Raw genomic sequence first — 19,795 nt, forward strand, 5'->3', positions numbered from 1 at the left:
GTTGAATATTCCTGAATAGAACAATAGAGAACCCAAAAATCCTGAACTAAATATTAATACTAGCAAATCGATTCCAAGAGCACATAAAAAAGATTGTTTACCATAATCAAGTAGGATTTATCCCAAGGATGCAAAGATGGTTTAACATATATGCAAAATCAATAAATGTAATACATCATATCAACAGAATAAAGAATAAAAACCTTATGATCATCTCAATAGATGCAGAAAAAGCATTTGATAAAATTTAAAATATTCCCAGGAACATATCTCAACATAATAAAGGCCATATATGACAAACACACACAACTAATATCATACTGAATGGGGAAAAGCTGGAAGGCTTTCCTTTAAAAACTGGAACAAAATAGGGCAAAAGAGAGAAATAAAAGGCATCCAAACTGGAAAAGAGGAAGTCAAATTGTCCCTCTTTGCAAATGACATGATCTTATATACAGAGGACCCTAAAGATTCCATTAAAAAACTCTTAAAGAGCTGATAAACAAATTCAGTTGTTGCAGGATACAAAATCAACATACGAAAATCAGTAGCATTTCTATAAACCAATTAACAAGCTAACTGAAAAAGAAATAAAGAAAGCAACCTTATTTCCAATAGCTACAAAAAAAAAAAAAAAAAAATTCTAGGAATAAATTTAACGAAGGAAGTAAAAGATCTCTACAAGAAAAACTACAAAACATGGATGAAAGAAATGGAAGAGGACACAAATGGGAAGATATCCCATGCTTGTGGATTAAAAGAATATTGTTAAAATCACAGTATTACCAAAAACGATCTATAGATTCAGGACAATCCCCATAAAAATACCAATGACACTTTTCAAAGAAACAGAAAAAAACAATCCTAAAATTCACATGGAACCACAAAGACCCTGAATAATAGCCAAAGCAACCCTGAGCAAAAAGAACAAAGCTAGAGGCATCAACTATGACTTCAAAATATACTACAAGGCTATAGTATACAAGACTATGGAATTTGTTTAATAACAGGCACAAAGACCAATGGAACAACATAGAGAATCTCAAAATACATTTACAAGTTTACAGCCAACTGATTTTTGATGAAGATGCCAGGAGCATACAATACAAAAAGGACATCCTCTTCAATAAATGATGCTGAGAAAATTGGATATGAATATGAAGAAAAAGAACACTAGATCCCATCTCTCACCATATCAAAAAAACAACTCAAAATGAATTAAAGACTTAAACATGAGACTGAAAACTATAAAACGACTACTAGAAGAAAACAGAGGAGAAATGTTTCAGGACATTGGTCAGGGCAGATTTTATGGCTGTTATTTCAAAAGCACAGGCAGAGCTTGCTTCAGCAGCACATATACTAAAATTGGAATCATACAGATAAGATTAACACGGCCCCTGCATAAGGATGACAAACAAATTCATGAAGTGTTCCATATTTTTAAAAATATACAAATAAATACATAAGAAAAAAAGCACAGGCAATGAAAACAAAAATAGAATAATGGAACTATATTAAACTAAAAAACTTCTGCAAAGCAAAGAAAACAATAAAGAGACAATCTGTAGAATGGGAGAAAATATTTGTAATAATCATCTGACGAGAAACTAATATCCATAATATATAAAGAACTCCAGAGCATAAGAACAAATAATCCCATTAAAAAGTGAGCAAAGGACCTCAATAATCATTTCTCAAAAGAAGACATACAAGTAGCCAACAGGTATATGAAAAAATGCTCAACATCACTAGTCATCAGGGAAATGCAAATCAAGACCATAGTGATATATCATCCTACCCCCTGTTGGAATAACTATTATCAAAAAGACAAAAAATAACCAGTGCTGGTGAGTATGTGGAGAAAAAGGAGCTCTTGTACACTGCTGCTGAGAATGTAAGTTAGTACAGCCTCTATGGAAAACACTACAAAGCACTCTCAAAAAACTTAAAATAGAACTACCAGACAATCCAGCAATCCCACTACTGGGTATTTATCCAAAGGAAAGGAAATCAGTATATCAAAGGGATACCTCTAGCCCTATATTTATTGCAGCATTGTTCACAATAGCTAAGACATGAACTCAACCTAAGTGTCCATCAATGGATAAATGCATAAAGAAATACTACTCAGATATAACAAGAATGAGATCCTGTCATTTGCAACAACAAGGATGCAACTGGAGGTCATTATGTTAAGTGAAACAACCCAGGCACAGAAAGACAAATATCATATTTTCACTCACATGTGGAAGCTAAAAAGAAAAAAAAAGGAAAAAAAATGGGGGGGTTTCATGGAGATAGAGAGTAGAATGACAACTACCAGAGGATGGGAAAGGGCAGGGGGAGGAATAAAGAGAGATTGGTTAATGGGTACAAAAATTGAGTTAGATAGAAGGAATAAGTTCTAGTGTTAGCATAGGAAGGTGACTACGGTTAACGATAATTTACTCAAAATTTCAAAATAACTAGAAGAGAAGATCTGAAATGTTCCCAACACAAAGAAATGATAAATGTTTGCGGAGATGAATATCCTAAATACCCTGATTTGATCATTACACGTTGGATGCATGTATCAAAATATCACATGTACCCCATAAATATATACAATTATTATGTATAAGAAAAAAAGGTTTTTTAAAAAAGAAAGAAATGTATTTTAAGTACCTGATAAGTAGCTGCATCTAGATTTGATAGTGCCACATACAGTAAATTATTCTGAAGAGTATAGATCCCTGATGGAATAGCAAGTTTAAGTGTTTCCATAGGTTTATTAAGAATTTCATCATGTAGTACTCGATTCAGTGCTCTTAGATTACATTCTAGAAAATAATATGAGAAAAATCAGTAATTAAGTAACTGAATAAGTTACATAACTGCTCTCAAGATCTCAATTTTCTCACCTATAGAAAAAGAAAATTGAGCTACATGTCAAGATACTTTTAGGACTAAAATATATCTTTATGATGCTGATTTTTTAAACGTTAAATATTATAATGTATTAAGAAACCTTATATTCTTTTATTCTGATATATAATCAAATTTATCTTATATATATCTACATATATATAATATACAAACACATACAAACACTTATTTCTGACAGCCAAAAGCTCAGTTTTAATTTGTCAACCAAGTATTCTTAGTTTATTATAGCAATGTTATAAAAACTTGTATTTTGTGCATTTTGTTTATCATCAGCCATTCATGCCAATTAGTAATTGTAAAGATTTTATTCATAAAAAGAAGGTAAATCAGTTAGGGAACGGGTTTGGTTGCAAACAACAGAAAACCCAACTAACACTAGTTCAACCCATAGGGATTTGTCTCACATAGGATGAGTCCAGATCCAAAGCTTTTATAGAGACTCAGGGACCCAGGCACAGTCTCTGTAAGCATACCTCGTTTAATTATGCTTCATTTTATTACACTTTTCAAATATTGCATTTTCTTCCAAATTGAAAGTTTGTGGCAACCCTGCACCAAGCAAGTTGCAAAGGATGCCACAGTGTCTAGCTGTGAAAGGAGGGGAAAAGTCCCTGGGGTTGCCAAAGGACTCTAAGTGGGAAGGTGGATCCTGGAAGCAAATGAACCCACTCCTAAAAGTGACTGTCAGGCTGGGCACAGTGGCTCACGTCTGTAATTAGCCAGCATCTTGGGAGGTCAAAGTGAGAGGATTGCTTGAGGCCAGGAGTTCAAGACCAGCTTGATCAACATAATGAGAACCTGTCTCTTAAAATAAAAAAATAAATAAAAAATAAAAAAAGTTTTTAATTAGCTGGGTGTTGTGGCATGCACCTGTAGTCCCAGCTATCCAGGAGGCTGAGGCAGGAGGATCAATTGAGCCCAGGAATTTGAAGTAGCAGCAAGCTATGATTGCATAACTGCACTTCAGCCTGAGCTAAAGAACAAGATGCCCATCTCAAAAAAAAAAAAAAAAAAAAAAAAGTGACTGTCACTGGCTTGAAAACAAACCAGATGAGCTCTAGCACAGGCTGCCAACCAGTGGTCTGGAAGAAGGCTTGTTCTTCCACTTCTCCCACCCTGACTGCGACATTGAGACTGAAGAAAACTCAACGTGGTGCCACTAACAGGTCTAGGTGCCATCAACTAGGAGAGGAAAAAAAGAGAAAGCTGGGGCCAGAGGATTTCGGAGTTATGAGGAACCAACTCTTTCTTGGTTCCATGAATCTCTCATACAGCATTATCTTTTAAAGACCTTCCAGTATCTGCGTTGGAAATCCTCTAACCACTGCAGCCCATTCTGGCAATAAACAGGCTGAAATGAATATTCTAGGTTCAGGTGGATTATCAAAGAGAGAGCAGGATTATCTCTTTCCTGTTAATACAAGGCTGCTACAAATTAAGCCTGTGTCTCTTCATATGGCAAATTATTAAAATTATGTCCAAGAGAGGTACTTACAAAAAAGGCATAGCAGAAAAACAAAATAACTGCATTAGAGTAGAATAACAGGTTTTAAAAATTTCTGTGATATAACCTTGATAAAAAAATTCCTGGATGGTTATATATATATATATATATATATATATATATATATAAAAAAGATCTTAATATATGTCCAATTTTTGGAAACCAAAATGTTCCTGGTATGTGATATCAGCTAAGCACTATTCTAAGATCCATATATAAATATACACACACACACACACACGTATATATATAAAAAATGATATATAAAACATATATAACTATATATTTTGGCTTTTTAATCTTCATGCTTTTCATCTGTTATACATATGATTATTGCAACAAAGTCATCAAAGTACTGCTGCATCTCTGGTTCTTGTTTCAGGCAGCACAAAAAAAGGAGAGGAAACAGTAGCTTAGCAGGTATCTTCTTGGTTCTCATTGAACAGAATTGTGTTGCATAACTATCCAAAGCTGCAAGGAAGCCGGGAAGTCGTTTCCTTTATTTCCTCCACGTTAGAGCCAAGAAAGGGAGAAAGGGATTGAAAATGAACTTTGAACTGACCAATTTTACGGTATCAGTCACGAAAAATGGCCAAAGATCTTTTAGAGATACATACATAAACTCCTCAAAAAAATGAGAAATTCTAAGGAACCCTAGAATTAGGGTTCTAAGGTGCCTAGAATTATTCTAATTATTCTAATTCTAAGGAACCCTAGAATTATTTAACAATAATGACACTTTAGACAAATTTTTCTCTCAATATAAAATAGGAAAAGTTTGATTATGAAAAGTTTTTTGAAATAAAAAAAAAACTTTAAAATTACTACCTGGTACTCAACCTCTCCTCACCCCAAAATAATAATTGAACAATTCTTAACTAAGATAAAAGTTACCAAAAAGTTTTTTTCTTAGTTTTACCAGAAAAGAAAACTAAAATATTACCTTAATTTTATGTTATTTTATTTTTTGAGATGGGGGTCTTGCTATGTTAGCCAGGCTAGATCTCAACTCCCAAATTTAAGCAACCCTCCTGCCTCAGCCTCCCAAGTAACTGGGACTATAGGTGTGCACCGAACCTGATTATTTTTTAATTTTTAAATTCAATTTTTAAATAATCACCAATTCCTGGTATTAAGACTTTCTATATTTGCCAATTTGAGGGCAGTGAAATTGTGTCCTGTGGTTTTAATCTGATTTCCTTGGTCGCTAGTGAAGTTGAGTATCTTTTTATATATGTATCTGCCATGCAGGTTTCTTCTTCTGTGAATTACCTGTATATATCCCTTGCCCCCTTTTCTATTAAGTTTCTATTAACTGTGATTGAGTTGTCGGAGTAATTGTAATTCTGGATATTAATTATTGGTGGTTACAAGTGATATAAATATCTTCTCTGAATTTGTGACTTGTCTTCTTGATTTGATTTACACATGTTTTTCAATTTAATATACCCTAAATTATCTATTTTTTCTTTTATGTCTTATTTGTACCTTTTGTATGTTGTTTGAAATCATTCACAATAGTAAGGTCATAAAGTTTTGCTTTTTAAATGTCAATCTTTAATTCACCTGGAATCTATTTTTCTGTATGGTGTGTCTATAGATGCTTTGGTTCACTGAAAGTTGGTTTTACCATTTTCACCACATCTTTCTACAATGCAACTGTCTGTGTCAAAGATATCTTTGGCTCCACAATGTTAAATGCAGTGAATACTTCTGCTCATCTATACCTTCGCGGCAAAAACACTACTATCTCAGCTTCGCTATTACGTTTCCATTTATCTTTTTATTTTCCTTTAATCTTCATTTGCTGATTCCTCCTGTGGAATCTGACCTCTAAATACTGGGAATGCAACAGAGCTCAGTCTTAGGCCTTCTCTTCTTCTAGTATACACCAGGTGATCTCATTCAGTCCTTGGCTTCAAAGCAAAATGTAAACTGACAAATTCTTGAATTCCATATGCATAGACTCTACTATTTGACATCTCAATGGGAATGCTTATAGCTGTCTGAAACTTAATATGATGCAAAAAGCAGCTTTAATTTCCCCCCAAACCTATTTCTATATATCATTAATTGCAGCACCCACTCACCCAATAGTTTAATCTAAAAACCTAGCAATTATTCCTCAAACTGGATCCCTCCTTTCTTCTGACTTTCACATATTCAATCTTTTAACAAGTCATGTCAGATGTAGTTTGAAAGAAAATACACAAAAAGGACCAGGTGTGGTGGTTCATACCTATAATCCCAGCACTTTGGGAGGCCGAGGTAGGCGGATCACCTGAGGTCAGGAGTTCGAGACCAGCCTGGCCAACCTGGTGAAATCCTGTCTCTACTAAAAATACAAAAAGTAGCAAGGTTTGGTAGCACGCCCCTGTAATCACAGCTACTCGGGAGGCTGAGGCATGAGAATCACTTGAACCTGGGAGGTGGAGGTTACAGTGAGCCAAGATCGTGCCATTGTACTCCAGCCTAGGCGACATAGTGAGACTCAGTCAAAAAGAAAGAAAGGAAGGGAAGGAGGGAGGGAGGGAGGGAGGAAGGATGGACACAAAAAGCCAAAAAAAAAAAAAACCCATAAAAATTCATCATCATTAGTTATTAGAGAAACACAAGTCAAAACCACAGTGAGGTACTACTTTACACCTATTAGAATGGCTATTTAAAAAAACAACAACAAAATATTAAGTGCTGGTGAAGATGTGAAGAAACAGGAACCCTTGTACTTTGCTGGTGGAGATGTAAAATGGTCCAGTTGCTGTGAAAAACAGTTTGATGATTCCTTAAAAAGTTAAACATAGAATTACCGTATGACCCAGCAATTCCACTCCTAAATACATACCCAAAGGAATGAAAACAGGGACTCAAACAGATCCTTGTATGTCTACCGAAGCATTACTCAGTTTTTTTCAGTATTATTCACAATAGCCAAAAGTTAGAAACAACCTAAGTGTCCATCAACACATGGATGAATAAACAAAATGTGCTATGTCCACACAACAGAATGTTATTCAGCCATAAAAAGGAATACAGTTCTGATACATGTTAAAACATGAATAAATCTTGAAAACATTTTGCTAAGTACCAGACCTAAAAGGACAAATGTATGATTCTACTTACATGAAATATTTAAAATAGGCAAATCATAGAGCCAGAAAGTGAATCAGAGGTTACTAAGGGCTGTGAGTAAGGGAGAATGGGGATTATTACTTAACAGTTACAAAGTTTTGGTTTAAAGTGCTAAAAACATTTTAGAAATGGATAGTGGTCATTGTTGCACAACATTGTAAAAGAAATGACAATGAAGTGTACACTACAAATAGTTGAGATGGCAAATTTTATGTTATATGTATATACTTTACCACAGGTTTAAAAAATTAGAATTGAAATATACCAAAAAAATTAAATAAAATACTTTAAACACATAAATTACATGGCTCATGAATTATCTCAATAGAACTGTTTTTTAAAACTATATAAAATTAGTCACTGCTGGACTAATCAATAAAGCAAATAAAATAGTTGTTTACATTAGTAAAAAAATTATGATTCTTCTAAAGTTCTAACAGTAACAGATTTATAAAACTTACTCTTACTCTCAAATTATTATAAATGCAAGAAACTATTTTATATTTACAGAATTAACCAGAAGATATGAATTATGATATAGATTAAAATAAAATGGTTTTATTACTAGACTTAAAATGTCTTAAGAAAAATTTTAAAATATTGAAATGTTCTTCACACTAGGCCATTCCACAATGCAAGAGTGCAAATGTGTAGTTACCAATATATATATATGTAAACTAAATAAACTGCACTGATTAAAAACAAAAAACCTAGATACCTACTGCTGTCTTTGTAGACTAATAAAATGCAGGCCATTATCTTCAAAAGTTCAGCAACAACCACTGCTGTTGAAGATAGATAACGAGGTCCTTCTTCTTTTAAAGTTCTAGAATAACGCATTGTTAGAACCAAACTGGTAGTCTGAAAGACCAAAATTCCCAGGGAAAGGTATTTTAGGTTGGCGGACATTATTTTATCTTCATTTGCCTGAAAAACAAAAAAAAAAAAGGGTAAATAAATAAGATAACAACATATGAAAACTAGTACATTAAAAAACACCAAGAGGGAGAAGGGACAGGGCCTGCAGGTCTCTCCTCCACCTGCCACCAAAAAGAATAAATAAAAAAAAGAAAAAAAAACAAACCAAGAGACTTCTTGTTTCCAGACAAGATGTAATAAGTACACTCCACCTTATTCTTTCTGCTAATTACAATAAAAAACCTTGAATTGGAAACAAAAAGCAACTACTGACTCTGAAAGGTGAAGAAAATAAGGTAAATTGGCCAGAGACATCAGATCTTGAGGGATGACTCAGCAGTGAATTCCCTAGAGATTTTTTTTGCTACAGATGTAACCTACTTTGGGTGCTTCAGCAGCCCACAACCTGAAACTGCTCAAAGGCATAGAACAACAACAACAACAAAAGCCCCAAGAAAAACATACTTTCTCTAACCAAAGGCCTGAGAAGGCAAGAGTCTTTCAGAACAAAATCTTTTCAACTGGTTACTGTGTAATCAGCAAGAAAGAACTTAACTGACCATCCTCATCTTGAACCAATGAGAGCAGAGGTGGTGGCCCTTTCCCCTCCCACTAGGGGTTACAGCCACAGAAACTGTGGGACAGAGCCCTGCTGACCATTGCTGCCCTGTAGAAGGCAAATGTTTGCAAGGAAGCAGTACTCTTCCTCCCTCCCCAGTGGCTGTCCATTAACACAGAAGATTTAAATAGGAAAGAGTCTCAAAATATAATATGCAAAAAGTTCAGGAAACAATCCAAAGTAAGTATATTTATTATACCAACAAAGAAAAAAGGTCTCAGCTTGCATGAGTAAGGACAACCAACAGACAACAATGCAGAGATGACACAGTTGTTGCAATGGTCAGAAAAGAATTTCAAGCAAGCTATCTTAAAAATGCAGCAACAAGCAATTATTAAGACTTAAAATAATTTTAGACTCATATAGTTTAAAAAATAGTACAAGAGTTCACATGTACCCTTCACCCAACTTCCCCCAATGATACTAATTCAAAATCCCTATATTTTCCCTAAAGCAATTCATTATTACTCCTGGAGACTCACTTTTAATATTAAGACATATATAGGTTAAAAAGTAAAAGGACAAAAAAAAGACACATCATGAGAAAAATGACTAAAAAAATTAAAGAAACTTTATTAATACCAGCCAAAATGGGTTACATAAGATTTATTATTGGAATCAAAGAAGGACATTTCGTCATGATAAAAGGGTCAATACATTAGAAAAATATAATCATTTTAAATATATATGTGCCTAATAACATACCTTCAAAATACATAACACAAAAACTAACATAACTAAAGGGGAAAACAGGTAAAATGCAGTCATAATTATAGATTTTTACCCTACCTTTCTCAGTAATTAATAAAATAACAACAAAAAAGAAAACCCAGTAAGAATACAGAAAATCTGAATACTATCAACCACCATTACCGTGGTAGACATAAAAATGATCTACCTGGCCGAGCACAGTAGCTCACACCTGTAATCCCAGCACTTTGGGAGGCTGAGGCAGGCGGATCATGAGGTCAAGAGATCGAGACAATCCTGGCCAACATGGTGAAATCTCGAAATCTCGTGTCTACTAAAAATACAAAAATTAGCTGGGCATGGTGGCATGCAGCTGTAACTGTAGTCCCAGTTGCTCGGGAGGCTGAGGCAGGAGAATAGCTTGAACTTGGGAGGCGGAGGTTGCAGTGAGCTGAGATCACGCCACTGCACTCCAGCTTGGCAGCAGAGCAAGACTCCATCTCAGAAAAAAAAAAAAAGAAATCTACCAGATCTTACTTGGACTCAAGGAAGGACAATGCAGAGTGTGTAATACCTGACTGCTTTCCTAGTGAAGATCACATCCTTTGTCATACATTTAACTGAAGATTCAATTCAATTCTGAACAAAATCTCTGTAGGCTTTTTTGGTAAACAAACAAACAAACAAAAACCAAGCAAGCTTATTTTAAAATCATATGGAAATACAAAGGACCTAGACCACCAAAACAATTTTGAAAAAGAAAAACAAAATTGAAAGCCTTAAGCTACCAAACTTCCAGACTTATTATAAAACTATAGTAATCAAAACTGGTGGCTGGGCGTGGTGGCTCACGCCTGTAATCCCAGCACTTTGGGAGGCCAAGGCAGGCAGATCACGAGGTCAGGAGTTCGAGACTAGCCTGGCCAACATAGTGAAAGCTCGTCTCTACTAAAAATACAAAAAATTAGCCGGGCATGGTGGCGGGCGCCTGTAATCCCAGCTACTCGGGAAGCTGAGGCAGGAGAATTGATTGAACCCGGGAGGCGGAGGTTGCAGTGAGCTGAGATTGCACCACTGCACTCCCGCCTGGGCAACAGAGTGAGACACCATCTCAAAACAAAAAAACAAAATCTGGTATTGGCATGAGGACAGAAGCAAAGATCAATGGAACAGAATATAGTCCAGATTTAGATCCATATGTCTCATGAGCTTAGGCTGCTATAACAAAGTATCATAGCCTGGGTGGCTCATAAACACAGCAATTTATTTCTCACAGTTCTGCAGGCTGGAAGTCCAAGATCAGAGTGCTGGCGTCACTGGGTTCTAGTGAGGCCTCTCTTCTGGGTTCACAGATGTCTGTCTTCTCATAGTATCCTCACATGGCAGAAAATAGAGAGTTCTCTGGGGTCTCTTTTTATAAAGGCACTAATCTCATTCATGAGGGCTCCACTTTCATGACCTAATTACCTCCCATAGGCCCTACTTCTTAACACCATCATACTGAGAGTTAGGATTTCAACATGTGAATTTGGGGAGGCAGGGGACAGAGGGAAGAGCACAAATATTCAGTCTATTAAACCACACATAAATATTGTCAAACAATATTTGACAATGGTACAAAAATAAGGGACAGTCTTTTCAACAAATAGTTCTGGACTGGAATAATGAGATATATGTATTTTTATTTACTTATTTATTTTTATTTATTTATTTTTGAGACGGAGTCTCGCTCTATCACCAGGCCAGAGTGCAGTGGTACGATCTCAGCTCACTGAAACCTCTGACTCCCTGGTTCAGGCAAATCTCTTGTCTCAGCCTCCCAAGTAGCTGGGATTACAAGCACACACCACCATGCCCAGCTGATTTTTGTATTTTTAGTAGAGACGGGGTTTCACCATGTTGGCCAGGATGGTCTCTCGATCTCCTGACCTCATGATCCGCCTGCCTCAGTCTCCCAAAGTGCTGGGATTACAGGCGAGAGCCACTGTGCCCCGCCAGATATATGCATTTTTTAAAAAACAGCTCTCTACCCCTAACTTTCTCATACCAAATATTAACTAGAAATGGATCATATAGCCATTACAAAAGCTGAAACTATAAATATTCAATAAGAAAGCATAGGAAAAAAACTGTAATCATGTAGAGACAGGCCAAGAGTTCTTAGGATGCAAAAAGCACAAACCATAAATGAAAAAAATTGATAAATTGGACACATTAAAATTAAAAAATGGGCCAGGTGCAGTGGCTCACACCTGTGATCCCAGCACTTTGAGAGGCTGAGGCAGAAGCATCACTTGAGCCCAGAAATTCAAGACCAGCCTGGACAACAAAGCGAAACCCCAGTTCTACAAAAAATTAGCTAGGCATGGTGGCATGCACCTGTGGTCCCAGCATGCAAGAAGCTGAGGCAGGAGGATCAATTGAGCCCAGAAGGTCAGGGCTGCAGTGAGCCATGTTTATGCCACCACACTACAGCCTGGGTGGCAGAGCAAGACTCTGCCTCAATAAAATAAAACAATAATAAATCAAAGACTGCTCTTCCAAAGATACTATAAAACAACATGAAAGGCAAACTACATTATGGGAGAAAATATTCTCAATACATGGATCTGACAATATATCCAGAATATATACAGAACTTTAATAATACAATAAATCAAAGACTGACAATCCAATTTAAAAACAGGCAAAAGATATTTTACCAGCCGGGTGCAGTGGCTCACGCCTGTAATCCCAGCACTTTGGGAGGCCAAGGTGGGTAGATCACCTGAGGTCAGGAGTTCAAGAATAGCCTGGCCAACATGATGAAATCCCATCTCTACTAAAAATACAAAAATTAGCTGGGCATGCTCGCGGGTGCCTGTAATCCCAACTACTCAGGAGGCTGAGGCAGGAGAATCGCTTGAACCCGGGAGATGGCGGCTGCAGGGAGCCAAGATTGCGCCATTGTACTCCAGTGTGGGCAACAAGAGTAACACTCCATCTCAAAAAAAAAAAAAAAAAGATATTTTATCAATAAAGACAAATGAGTGACTAATAGGCATAGGAAAAGGTGTTCAACATCACAGTCATTAGAGAAATACAAATTCAGACCGCAATGAGATACCACTATGTACCTATTAGACTGGCTAAATTTTAAAAACTGATACAACTAAGAATTAAAGGGGATTTAGAGCAAAGAGCCCTCAACATTGCTAGTGAAAACTGTAAAATGGTACAACCACTTTGAAAAAGTTTATTAATTCCTTATTAAAAGAAAACAGCACTTTGGGAGGCTAAGGCTGGAGGATCACTTAAGGCCAGAGCTTGAGACCAGCCTGGGCAACATATTGAGACTCCATCTCTACAAAAAAAAAATAAAAAAATTAGCTGGGCTTGGTGCTACACGCATGTAGTTCCATCTACTCAGGAAGCTGAGGCAGGAGGATGGTTTGAGCCCAGGAGGTTTGAGGTTATAGTGAGCTACGATTGAACTGCTGTATTCTAGCCTGAGCAACAGAGCAAGACCCTCTCAAATAAAAACAAAAAGAGGATAGGAGAGAGGACAGAAGAGGAGGGGAGAGGAGGGGAAGCAGAGGGGAGAGGAAACCAAGGGGAGAAAGAGAGGTAAGAAAGGGAAGGTAGGAAAGGAAGGGAAGAAAGGGAAGGAGGGGAGGGGAGGGAAACGGAGAAGGGGGTAGGAGAGGGAAGGGAAGAGGAGAGGAGGGGAGGGATAAAAGCAAGGGAAGGAAGAGAAGGAAGAAAACGATAACATAATCTTTCCATATGACCTGGCAATTCCACTCTTAGATGTACCCAAGAAATTTGCAAATGCATGTTCACAACAATATTTGTACATGAATATTTACAGGAGCTTTATTTGTAACATCAGAAATTAAATACTCCAAATGCCCACCGATACTTGAATAAATGATCCTATGTGGTATATCCACACAACGGAATAATGCTCAGCTATAAAAAGGAATAAAATACTGCACCCCAAAAAAGTAAAAAACATACTAAGCCAAAAAATTTAAACAAAACAGTATACTGCATACTTTATCTTTCCATTTATATAAAATTCTAGAAAAGGCAAAATTAAACTACACTGACAGATGCAAATTTATGGTTACCTACAGACAGGGGCTGGGGTTGAGGGTTGACTGCAAAGACACAGCAAAGAATTTTTGGTAGTGGTAGAAATACTGTGTGGTGGTTATATGATTGAATTTATCAGAATTCACTGAATTGTAGATTTTTTTTTTAAATCTATAATTCACGAGTACAATGGTTCATTTTATTCAATGGGTACATTTACTGTATGTAAATTATAACTCAATAAAGCTCATTTTAAAAAATTAAAGATTGAGGATATATCAAATAATAGCATTCCTCACCAGGCTTTCTTCACAACTTTGGCTCTAAATCAGATTTCTTTGGATTAATTCTTTTTTTTTTTTTTGAGACGGAGTCTCGCTCTGTCGCCCAGGCTGGAGTGCAGTGGCCGATCTCAGCTCACTGCAAGCTCCGCCTCCCGGGTTTACGCCATTCTCCTGCCTCAGCCTCCCGATTCTAAGGACATTCTGTTAGTCTATTCTTCACCCCACCTCTATCTTTTCCATGAGTACAACTTCTACCTAAATTTTTTCAAATGTGAACCCTGTTTATAGTCTATCTCTTTAGAGCTCTCACAACCCAAGCTATCAAGCTACCAGGTTGCTACAGCCAAGCTACCATGGTTTAGGTATGGTTGTAGAGATACGATCCTTAACTCCTAATTAGTATAATATATATAATATATTCAAACAGATTCAACAGTCATTATTTCATACCTACATTAGGCTAAGTACCATAGTTACAGAGATCTATTCCTAAAAGCATTAAGTCTAGCTTACTAAATTCAGCAATTCCTACCCTCAACTGAATATGCTCCAAACACGAACAATGCAGCACCATGAATATAAGAATAAAATTTTTAATGTTAAAATATGTATATTCACCATTACATATATATAGATTATAATTATTGGAAAAAATGATCTTAAGCATTTAATTTCACTTTCAGAGACAAAAATCGAATAATATTACAAAGAAAGGATCAAGCTTAGAGGAAAGAATACATAGACTTCTTAATCATCTATCTCAATTTTGTCCAATGTGATATAAAATTATAGCATTTTAGAGGTGTAATATGTTTTAGAAATAATCTAACACAATTTCTTCACTTTAAAATGAAGAAAATAGTGAATAAAGAAGTAGATGATTTATTCAAGGTCACTACTAGTAACTGGAGACATCAGCCTATATAGCTTATATCAGGCTCCCTGGCTCCCACTACATGCTATTGTAAAATTCCAGGACATTCTGGTGCCTTTACCTCTATATGTAAGAGAATAAGTTTCCAGCAACTTACATTTGGCAGAGGTATCTAATTCTCCCGGAAAATGTCAAACAATGATTTCATATCTGTTCAAGGAAGTCTTTTGTTTATTCTGTGCAAACAAGACCATAATGTCCCTATTATAACAGCAAAGCTCTAACTTCTTTTCAAGTTGAAAATTGAGACCAGGTGTGGTGGCTCAGGCTTGTAAACCCAGCACTTTGGGAGGCCCAGGTGTGCAGATCACTTGACTCCAGAGTTAGAAATCAGTCTGGTCAAAATGGTGAAAACTTGTCTCTACAAAAAATACAAAAATTAGCTGGGCGTGGTGGCCTGTGCATGTGGTCCCAGCTATTGAGGTCTGAGGAGTAAGGATCCCTTGAGTTCGGGAAGTCAAAGCTGCAGTAAGCCAAGATCGTGTACCACTGCATTCCAGCCTGAGTAACAAAGAGAGGCCCTGTCTCAAAAAATAAAAAAAATAAAATAAAATAAAATTTAAAGGTCAGCTTCTAACCCAGGATATACTTTGAAAATTTTGCATTTCCATTTCCAAACATCAATATAAACATTCACCATAATAATACAGTTATTATTAATGCTATTTATTATAATGTATGTTTTTTAAAGTTGAAAAGTAGAATATGGCCAGGTGCCGGGGTAGGCAGATCACTTGAGTCCAGGAGTTAAGAGGCCAGCCTATGCAACATGGCAAAACCGTGTCTCTCTTAAAAAAATACAAAAATTATCTGGGCATGGTGGTGCATGCCTGTAGTCCCAGCTACTCAGGAGGCTGAAGCTGGAGGATCACTTGAGCCCGGAAAGTCGAGGCTGCGGTGAACCATGGTGGCACCACTGCACTCCAGCCTGAGTGACACAGTGAGACTTTGTCTCAAAAAAAAAAAAAAAAGAAAAGTAGAATATATGCAAACAAATGATCATTTGCAACAGATTACCTATAAAGAATGAAAATTTAACTTACTATTCTGCCTAATAGTAGAATAAACTCAAAATGAAAATAATCAGGCATCCAAATTGATAAAAAGGAAGTCAAACTGTGGCTGTTTGCTGATAATATGATTATATACTTAGAAAATCCTAAAGACTCATCCAAAAAACTGATAAATGAATTCAGCAAAGTTTCAGGATACAAAAGTAATGTATACAAATCTGTAGCTCTGCTATACACCAACAGTGACCAAGCTGAGAATCAAATAAACAACTCAATCCCTTTTATAATAGGTGCAAACCAATAAAATAAAATACTTAGGAATATACCTAACCCAGGAGGTGAAAGACCTCTACAAGGAAAACTACAAAACACTGCTGAAAGAAATCATACATGACACATATAAATGGAAATACATCCCACACTCATGGATGGGTAGAATCAATATTGTGAAAATGACCATACTGCCAAAAGCAATCTACAAATTCAATGCAATTCCCATCAAAATGCCAGCATCATTCTTCACAGAACTAGAAAACAATCCTAAAATTCATATGGAACCAAAAAAGAACCTGCATAGCCAAAGTAAGACTAAGCAAAAAGAACAAATCTGTGAAATCAGGTATCACCTTACCTGACTTCAAATTATACTATAAGGCCATAGTCACTAAAACAGCATGGTACTGTTACAAAAATAGGCACATAGACCAATGGAACAGAATAGAGAACCCAGAAATAAAGCCAAATACTTACAGCCAACTGTTCTTCAACAAAGCAAACAAAAACATAGAGTGGGGGGAAAGGACACCCTATTCAACGAATGGTGCTGGGATAACTGGCAAGCCACATGTAGAAAAATGAAACTGGATCCTCCTCTCTCACCTTATACAAAAATCAACTCAAGGTGGATCAAGGTCTTAAATCTAAGACCTGAAACCGTAAAAATTCTAGAAGATAACATTAGAAAAACAAGAGATTCTCCTGCCTCCGCCTTCTGAGTAGCTGGGATTACAGGCACCCGCCACCACGCCTGGCTAATTTTTTGTATTTTTAGTAGAGACGGGGTTTCACCATGTTGGTCAGGTTGATATCAATCTCCTGACCTCGTGATCCGCCCGCCTCGGCCTCCCAAAGTGGCAGGATTACAGGCATGAGCCACCGTGCCTGGCCCCCAACGGTATTTTTGTAGCCATTTTCCAACTTCTCTTCATCCCACTCCCCTCCAGTTCTGAAACACACACACACACACACACACACACACACACACAAACACACACGATTCTATTAATCTAATTTAAACTTTTTCTCCTAAAAGTTCCACATAAGTTTGTAAATTGTAAACTTTGAGTATATCTATATAGTAAAATATAACGTATAATAATCAACTATTACATAATTATTATAATGATACATAATTATAATCTTTGTGTATGAGTGTAGACATCACAATCACACTGATTTGATACAGCAATCACATTGCTAGTACTTCTATAAATCCTTTACAGTCCTGTGCACAAAAAATATTTCAGAGTTTTGTTTGTCACCCTAATAGATCTTGAACTTGCTTTCTAATCACTAAATCTCCTCTAAATTTTTGGATGTTTGATATTTATAAAGTTGAGTTTTATTATTTTTAAATCTCTTCTCACCTCTTGGGGGAAAATATATAAGAAAATTTCATTCATCTAAACTATTCATTTGGATTTAATGAGTTTGGATGATGGCTTGGTTAGAATTTACTTTTGCATTTTATACAAAAAATATTAGCTTATTTCATGTTCAAAGATATTTTCAGTAATTATTTTATACTCTTAAGATTTTCAAACACACTAAAATCTATAGTTTAAATATATGTGATATGCCAGTTACCTTCATTTTTATTAAAGCACCTCCCAAAGATCCTTGCTTTACAAGGTTTTATCAGCCAATTATGAGTTACTTTACAAGTCTAAATATTTTGAAAACATACATTACATAATGTATATGCTTCATTAATGCACACTTACTACCCACGCCCTCCCCAAATTAATGAGATACTGATACATTATTTATATCTTCATTAATTGCATTACAGATCTATACCCAGTTCTAAAATATTCAAAACACCATATACTAATAATTTATATTCATCTTTTCAAAAATAGAATACAGGCCAGGTGTGGTGGCTCACACCTGTAATCCCAGCACTTTGGGAGGCTGAGGCGGGTGGACTGCCTGAGCTTAGGAGTTCAAGACCAGCCTGGGCAACATGGTGAAACCCTGTCTCTACCAAAAATACAAAAAATTAGCTGGGTGTGGTGGTGTGCACCTGTAATCCCAGCTACTCAGGAGGTTGAGGCACGAGAATTGCTTGAACCCAAGAGGCGGAGGTTGCAGTGAGCTGAGATTGTGCCACTGCACTCCAGCCTAGGCAACACAGCGGGAAGGAAGGAAGGAAGGAAGGGAGGAAGGGAGGAAGGGAGGGAGGGAGGGAGGGAAGAGGGAGGAGGGAGGGAGGGAGGAGGGAGGGAGGGAGGAGGGAAGAGGGAGGAGGGAGGAGGGAGGGAGGGAAGAATACATCCTTGTAGGTAAATCCTAAAATCAGTATTACTACAGACTTACTTCCAGTGGCTCACCAATGTATAGTCTGTATACTTTTTCAGTCTGTGTATAAAGCTTATCATTCTGAGACAGTATCTGTATTTTGCTGATATGTCTCCAGCCACTAAAAGTCCTAAAAAACTAAATGTTTAGTCAATGTTTTAAAACAGTACTAAAATTCATATACAGGCTGGGTGTAGTGGCTCATGTCTGTAATCCCAGCACTTTGGGAGGCTGAGGTGAGCAGATCACTTGAGGCCAGGAGTTCGAGCCAAGCCTGGTCAACATGGTGAAAACCCGTCTCTACTAAAAATACAAAAATTAGCCAGGCATGGTGGCACACACCTGTAATCCCAGCTACTCAGGAGGCTGAGGCCACAAGAATTTCTTGAACCCGGGAGGCAGAGGTTGCAGTAAGCCAAAATCCCACCGCTACACTCCAGCCTGGGCAACACAGCAAGACTCTGTCTCAAAAATAAATAAATAAATAAATAAATAATAAAATAAAATTCATATACATTTTAGACTACCTAGCATCTTAGACGTTCTACAAGTCAATTTTCCTTCTATTATAAAAACAAGGGCTAAATTCCTAAGTTATGATTTTTAGAGTAAGCTTTATTTACATTTTACTCTACATTTTACACTATACTCCCTTGGTAATAATATCAGTCTACTAGAGGTTAATGACATGAGAGTATATATGAAAATACACAAGTTACAAAGTGCTATGCAAATATGTCACATTACACACTGGTCAGAGACATTAGGGTAAAAAACAAACATTTAAGGTTTTTCCAAGTAAATCAACAGAAAAAAGTAAATACATACAGAAATGCTGAGCTCAGTTGAAATTTTTTGTCCATTATCTTCCATGATGCCGAAACTTTAAAACTATAACCTAGCCGGGCGCGGTGGCTCACGCCTGTAATCCCAACACTTTGCGAGGCCGAGGCGGGCGGATCACAAGGTGAGAAGATCGAGACCACGGTGAAACCCCGTCTCTACTAAAAATACAAAAAATTAGCCGGGCGCGGTGGCGGGCGCCTGTAGTCCCAGCTACTCAGGAGGCCGAGGCAGGAGAATGGCGTGAACCCGGGAGGCGGAGCTTGCAGTGAGCCG

The 19,795-nt window shown here is 36.7% G+C and overlaps 1 protein-coding gene and 1 non-coding gene across 7 annotated transcripts in view; one reads left to right on the forward strand and one right to left on the reverse strand.

Moving 5' to 3' along the window:
* Nucleotides 1–19,795, reverse strand: part of SLC35A3 (solute carrier family 35 member A3) — a 66,725-nt gene that overhangs the window by 37,857 nt on the left and 9,073 nt on the right. For all 6 annotated transcript variants that reach the window (XR_012090019.1, XM_073008548.1, XM_073008547.1 and 3 more), the window contains 2 exons: nucleotides 8,284–8,488; nucleotides 2,668–2,822 (listed from right to left, as the gene is read on the reverse strand). Coding sequence is in view for 5 of the 6 variants with exons in the window: in XM_073008548.1 (XP_072864649.1) it covers nucleotides 2,668–2,822; nucleotides 8,284–8,488 (360 nt within the window). In the remaining variant the exon portion in view is untranslated. The remainder of the gene's footprint in view (nucleotides 1–2,667; nucleotides 2,823–8,283; nucleotides 8,489–19,795) is intronic.
* LOC119624548 (U6 spliceosomal RNA) lies at nucleotides 1,343–1,445 on the forward strand. Its single transcript, XR_005240714.1, has one exon. It is a non-coding gene; the product is annotated as a U6 spliceosomal RNA (small nuclear RNA).

This window comes from Chlorocebus sabaeus, chromosome 20 (assembly GCF_047675955.1).
Source record: "Chlorocebus sabaeus isolate Y175 chromosome 20, mChlSab1.0.hap1, whole genome shotgun sequence".
Lineage (NCBI taxonomy): Eukaryota > Metazoa > Chordata > Mammalia > Primates > Cercopithecidae > Chlorocebus > Chlorocebus sabaeus.